General features: G+C 32.3%; 1 protein-coding gene across 1 annotated transcript; it reads left to right on the top strand.

The window, feature by feature from the left end:
• The first annotated feature begins 400 nt into the window (after positions 1-400).
• On the top strand, positions 401-5797 carry LOC118248435 (transmembrane emp24 domain-containing protein 11-like). Its single transcript, XM_035547378.1, has 5 exons — positions 401-530; positions 1366-1466; positions 2233-2358; positions 4624-4770; positions 5648-5797. Exons 1-5 carry the CDS (start codon positions 401-403, stop codon positions 5795-5797), a joined length of 654 nt encoding a protein of 217 aa, XP_035403271.1.
• Positions 5798-7109: the final 1312 nt, after the last annotated feature.

Raw genomic sequence — 7109 nt, forward strand, 5'->3', positions numbered from 1 at the left:
ATAAATAGGAAATATAAGCTATTAAGTTCAATGTAAGTCGAAATTTTAGCAGGTTATGGAAAGAGATAGTCAATGTGGTTGATTACAGTGATCTAGAGAACCAATCTCAAGTACCTGAGACGTGATTTCTAGTTTCATACTACTCTGTGTATAAAATTAAATTTTAATCTAGATGCTGGGAAAGAAGAAAGATTTTACAAGTTATCTTTTTCTTGTTATCTCATTCTACAGAACATACTGTAGTTATTTATAAATGTGTAACCACCAGCTGCCTTTTCTCACAGTTTTTTTCTCTCTCAAAACCACACTGATAAGCAGCAAACAAGGAACAACCACAGGACTACATACATTTGTAAATAGTTATTTTCAAAAAGCAGTACTACTAGTATACATGAAAATAATGAAAAGCCAATTAATAGGATTTCTTATAAACTTTTGGATTTCTTCTTCAATTGCTTTGTATTTTCATAGTGGAGAAAGAGAAGAGAAATGTATAATTGAAGATGTTCCCAGTGACACGTTGGTAACTGGTAGGTACCTGTCATTGCTACATAAAAATGCAATCTTATATATATCTTATATACCTTATATCTTATGCAATCATAAAGATAGCTTGTAATTTAACAGGAAAATCTGTGATTGATGAATATGGTAAGACCATGTTGATAAAAAAAAAGGGCACACTGCAAGTAAGTCCCTGCAGCAGTGATTAGCCATCTTGAATTCACATGTTGTGTGATTGCATTACACAAAAAAAAAGGTTTCCAGAGTGCTTAACTGTCTGAACAAAGAAAAATATTGTCTTCTAATTCTATGGCAGTGGGATTGCTGTTTCAACATGTGCTTCTATATATTATGACTCATTCATACCACAATATTTTGATTAACAGTGATCTGGAAAGAAGCAATTCAAGATGTACTGAAGTTCCATCCCACTGGGGATATCATAAATATATATAATATATAATCATCTTTTTTACTAGTAATGTGATAAATATGAAAGAATCCAAAAAATGTAATTTGAATACTTACCCTTACTTAATTTGAACACTTACTCTTAATTTGAACACTTACTCTTTTGGTGGTCTCAGCATGCCCTCTGGATGCTTATCTTGCAAGAGCATTAGGAGCAATCAAAAAGTATTACTTGTTAATCAATCATTTTTGTAGTATTCTAGTGTAGTAAAAATTCATTGCATTTCACACTGTTATAAAATGCCTCCTGAGTAATTTTAATTGTACATAATGAAATATATATATTATTTTTAGTCATTTTTCTCTATATTTTTACTGAAAAAAACAATAAGGACATTTAATATTAAACTACATTTTATTTATCAGATTTTTATCTATGTTTTTATTCAGGGAATTACAAAGTACAGAGATGGGATATACATAAACAAGATTTTCTTGATTCTGCTCCTGGTTTGGGAATGTTTGTGACTGTTACAACTCCTTCTGCTGAGGTAAATATTCTTTATGAATGTTTCTGTACAATTTATGTATTGACTTTCAACACTGGCAGTCAAAACTCTCTAAAAATATGGATGCTTTTGGGGAGAAAGTAAATCTGCAATCAATCTGCTAATACAGTATTTTCATGTTGAAATGCATAAGCACCTTGTGGTAGATATCAAAATAAATAGAAATGGCATGCTTGAAAATAAATAGAAATTGAATGTTTGATAATTATTTTTGTGGACAATGTTTGCATTATTACTGGAATTGGGAAACTATGCCATTAAGACAAGTAAGCCACAACTGAGAAAACATATTATATTTAAAAATAATGAAAATTCACTAATGAAGCAAAATGGTTCAGAAAGTATTTGAGCAGCAGAAAGGAAGGCTAATGATAAAATAAAATACAAAAGACTAGATATTGTGAGCTGCATACAGCTATCAGGCAGGCATAGCAACTGCAACATGAGGTCCTGAGCTTTTTCAACAATGACCAACTTATTCTGTGCCTAGACAAGGTCTTAGTTTTCAACCTTTTAATGCTTTAGAGACCATTGGCTTTTGTACATTGCAGAAATTCATAGCATTTCAATGTTTACTGTGAGATAAAATTGTTTATCATTGTCTAAATCTCTTCTGAAATTCAGAAAAGTTTTATGTTTTCAGGAGCTTAATTTATTACTTTTAACATCCAATTCACAGTACTGCACTTGATTATTTTATTAATATCTTTAATGTACATATCCAACATATATCATATCTAAATTGCAGGTAATATTGTCAAAACTGTATGGGCCAAAAGCAACATTTTCTTTTACATCCTATCTATCTGGGGAGCATATTATCTGTTTACAGTCTAACTCCACAAGACTTGTGGCATTTGCAGGAAGTAGACTGGTAGGTGTATTTCTTAAACATTCTTTGTTGTAAAAGTATTAATTGTATACACACTATAGAGTTTACAAAATATATTAGAAATTTAACTTCTGGTAGAAAATGCAACATTTATTAGTGATTAAAGATGATAAATCTAAACTTATGAAGACGAAGAGATAAAAAGACTGTTCTGCTATTTAAGAAGTTAAGATTCAAGAGGCAAGACTTAACTACAGATTGATTTAATGTTTGCATGGTGCTTTGAGTGTGAAATGGTTCTGATCAATAAGAACAACTGTTTGGTTCAGAAAGATAGATATGTGAGATTGACTACCACAAATGCTGTCACAAAACAGTGACATCATAATGCTATTGCATGGTTTCAATACCTTAGATCTAAGTCTTTCAGAAAATTTAACATAGACATGTTTGCAAGATATATAAGATATAGAAGAACATATTAGCATTCTCAATATTGTCTACAACCAACAAAGATTTTCTTCATACATATTTTGAAAAGAGGGGCATCAGAGGTGATATCATGGCTCTAATCTATTTTGGTAAACTATTTCATAAACACTATTGAAAAATTTATCTATATACCTATTCTCAAAAGGTAGTTTAACAGGTGAGCATTACTCTCTAAAGTTGCCTTTTTTTTTTTTTTTTTTACAGTTGGCTGCAAAAAAATGTTAGATAATATAAACATTTTGTAAATGTGTTAAGCCAGACAGGACAAATTTTATCCTAGATGTTTGCTTTAGAAACATGTAGATGACACAGAACCGAGAGATGTTAACATTACTGAAGAGGAAGAGTTGCACAGGAATAATTAGGTGTTATTATTAACATTTTTATGGAAATAAGTTGAAATTTAATCATATACTTTGCAAAAGCACTTAGCATCCAGTAATAATAATAATAACAATAATAACAATAGTAAAGTAAATGTGGAGCTCATCAACTAGACAGGATAAGGGAGGTAAAATATTGGTTGGTCAGAGTTAACTACAGACCATTGGTGTGATACTGGGGATACACGAGGAGATTTTGATCTGGTATAGACGGAGATGTACTAATATCGTTTTATGTGATCCATGCACCATGTACAGTTCTGGCCATCCTCTTTAAAAAGAAGTAAACAGGTGCAAGGAAGGTGAAGATTAATAGTATGGATATTAAAAAGAGTTTGGCTTAAGAATACAGAAATAAAAAAGGAAAATATTGTTCTTTATAATTATATCTGCAGGATTAAAGATCAGAAAGGGAAAAACATTCTTTAGCTAACTGAAGTAGTCTTGATGTAGCCTTCTGTAAGAACCAGGTGGTTATCTGAACTGCTTCAAACCAAACTTTACAAAATTCACAGGCTACTATAACGTTGTGAGAGGGATTTCCGGATGTTCAGTTAGCTAACTCTAAGAGACCTGAAAGGAGATGTGGTCACCATTTGTGGCTGACGTCTGCATAGATCAAACTCCTATTGTGTAATTCCAAACTCTAGGATTTCAGATTATCTGATGGACTACAACTTTTTTATTTTCCCTTAGGTACAAATTGGCTTCTGGGGCAACTTTCTCCTTTTAGTTTTAGCAAAATTTTCAATTCATGCCTAAGTTTCATGATACTGCAAGTTGTATTCACCTCTTTTCTTTCTATTGGTCTGTCACCTGGAGGGTTTGGGACAATTCTGCTATTGCTCTAACAGTTGCTTATAGGATATTGGGAACTGTTTCATACCTGATATACCGTGTGTGGAGAAACAAAAAAGATACTTTATGGACTGCTCTGCTTTAACACCTATGATAAACTGCAAATGATGATTTGGCTGGTCTCCTTCCAGTTTTCTATTCCTAACTGTAAGTGGAATACCTAGAAGCACATCTATTAAAAGGTTCCTGCAGCTTCCTGCATTCTTCATTGAAGAATGTCATTTCTGCAATATTAAGATGGAATGTGAAATATAATGAGCAGTCCTAATAGTGCTCATTTTTATAACTAATTTGGGCAGAGAACAGAAAACATTTTCATAGTAGTTAAATCAACACTAGTATAAAACAATAACCTAATGTTAGTTTTTAAATTTGCATAATTAATTTAAAAATGAAATTAAGAAACACTTCAAATATTCTATCTGGTTCTAACTTTAGGAAGGATTTATAAAAGCATTTAAAGCTCTTTTCCTGTAATGAGCTTAAAGGGAAATGATCTGATGCTTTTTTTTTTTTTCCTAAGGAATTTTGAAAACAGAAGGCACAGTAATGAGAATATTTTTTCTGTTCTCAGCGTATCCATTTGGACATTAGAGTTGGAGAACATTTTCTGGATGAAACTGTTGTTCGAGCCAAAGACAAAGTGAATGAAGTTAACTTTAGACTAGAACATCTAATTGAGCAAATTCATCACATAGCCAAAGAACAAAACTATGAAAGAGTACGTATGTTCCCTAATAGAAAAAAATGTACAGAGGCTTATTGATTTATAAAGTAATCTGAGGTTTATTATTTGTTTAATTGCAGTATTATTTTTAACTAACCCATAAAAAGCTATTAGTATTTAACTAAAACAGCCCACGTTACCTTACAAAATATTTTTAAGCTGTAAAAGGAAACAACATAAAAACTAATTACCATGAACTCATGGTTATAGCAACAGGTGTTATTTTAAAGCTGGAATTTCCAAATATAGTTTTCTTGGCCAGAGCCAATATCAGCAGTGGAGCAGGTGGCAGGTACCATTGCTGGTGACGTTGCCAGTTGTTGTTTCCATGCTGGTCTGTGTGCATAAATTTTATTGGAGTGCATAAAGAAATGACTGCGTGTGTATTTATATATCCTCATGCACTTAGAAATAAAGCCCTCCTTCAAACAAGAGTAAACCCATTGTCTTCACTTTTCTACACATACAGAGGCACTCAGACTGTGCTTGAAATCTATCTACTAGTACCCTAAAAAATGACATTTGGCTGCCAAAAGGTTCTTGACCGCAATGTGCAAGCAACTGTAAGCCTAAAAAGTCTTAAGCATGTACTAGTGGGACATATTTAAAATATATATATATTTTGGCAACAAGAGAAATTTGCTTGCATTTCTGCTTCCAGACAGCAATTTGTCTGCTTCTCTGTTGTGGTTTGTAAATATAACACCTTATGGAAGAACAAACTTTCATTTTTATCAATATGAGAAAAGTGCTTGCTTACTACCATGCAGAAGAGGGATGTGTGTCTAGTTAACATGATAGCAGCATGAAACATGCAGATACTGGTAAGTAATAATTATGCTTTTTCTTTTTTCTTTTTTTTTTTCTTCAGGAACGTGAAGAAAAATTTCGGAATATAAGTGAACAGACCAACAGCAATATTTTGTGGTGGGCTGTTGCACAAACATTTATCCTTATCTCCATTGGAATCTGGCAAATCAAATCTCTCAGAGATTTCTTTATAGCTAAGAAGCTTGTCTAAGTCTTATGAAGTAAATGCACATATTCGAAATTTCCTCCTTATCTAATACTTAAAATTCAAAGAAACCATGTACCTATGAGCAAATATGTTGTATAAAATTCTCAAGCTTCTCTCATTTTCTACTCTATTTCTTACTCTAACTCTGGTTTCAGCCTCTGGCCTCCCCTTAAATTTTAATCCTCGAATCCCATCTTTTATTAGTTTCTTTTCCTCTGCAGCTGTAAAGCTAAATCTAGAAGACTCAATGACTAAGGCAACTTTTAACTTCAACACAGGATTGTTAAATTTAAAATAGAAATCTTTAAAAATAAAATCCTAATATTTTAAATTTCTCTACTTGCTTAGTAATCTTTTTCTGTACTAGCTTGAACAGGTCAGTGTTTCAGCCTGAGTAGAATTCGGATAGTAGGCAGAGAAAAAACTATATCCCCTGTGGCACTTAATTTGGTGAGAGTTGCATATTGCACTGTATGTACACTAAGTTTTCCTCAAATATAATTGTGACTATTTTCTTTTAAAATATTCAAAGTTTTACATGACAGTGGAGCCTATCTTTACTATTATGATCAGAAGATGCAGCAATTACCATGGAAGAGACAGAGACCCAGACAAACAATTTGGAATTGTAGTTACTCTTTGTTCCCAGATAAGCCCTAAACATTAAGCTATAGAGGGGATCTGACCTTTTGCAGTTGTGTATGTAAATTATAATCTTTATGAAGAATGCCAACACAGAGCAAATGAAAGCTTTCATGGTAAACACTGAATTTGTTCCTGTATATTATATTTAAGTTGTACATATACTAAATTCTGCAGTCTCGTTCTATGTTGGAGAATCATTTTTATTTTAATTATTCATTAACTGTAACATGACTGTCTCAGGAACTTAGCAGTTTTTGTCTTAATTATGTAGTTCCATTTCACATTGCAGCTTGGTTGAATATATTTTTATGTCTTAATTTAGCTAGTTTATGTACAACTAGCTAAGTAGCTACAGCATCATGCAGTTACAAGTCAAAAGAAAGTGTTTAAAAATTCAGATAATTAGCTTGACATAGCAGCAGCAGTGCAAGAACGAGGTGGAGGTGATTATAAAATGATCCATCTAACAACTTGGTTAACACATAAAAAGACATTCTTAAAAAAGGTCTTCCAGAGAGCACTGTGATTGCCCTGTACTGCATTTTGTCTTCCTATTTGTCTTTCCAGACCCTTTGCTGGTCTAAAAGGTAGTGCAAACTGAAATATGTCTGGAGCAATTATTGTTTTAAAGGAAATGCCTTTTTTTTTTCCCTATCTTCTCACCTTTTGT

Source organism: Cygnus atratus, chromosome 4, assembly GCF_013377495.2.
Source record: "Cygnus atratus isolate AKBS03 ecotype Queensland, Australia chromosome 4, CAtr_DNAZoo_HiC_assembly, whole genome shotgun sequence".
Taxonomy (NCBI): domain Eukaryota; kingdom Metazoa; phylum Chordata; class Aves; order Anseriformes; family Anatidae; genus Cygnus; species Cygnus atratus.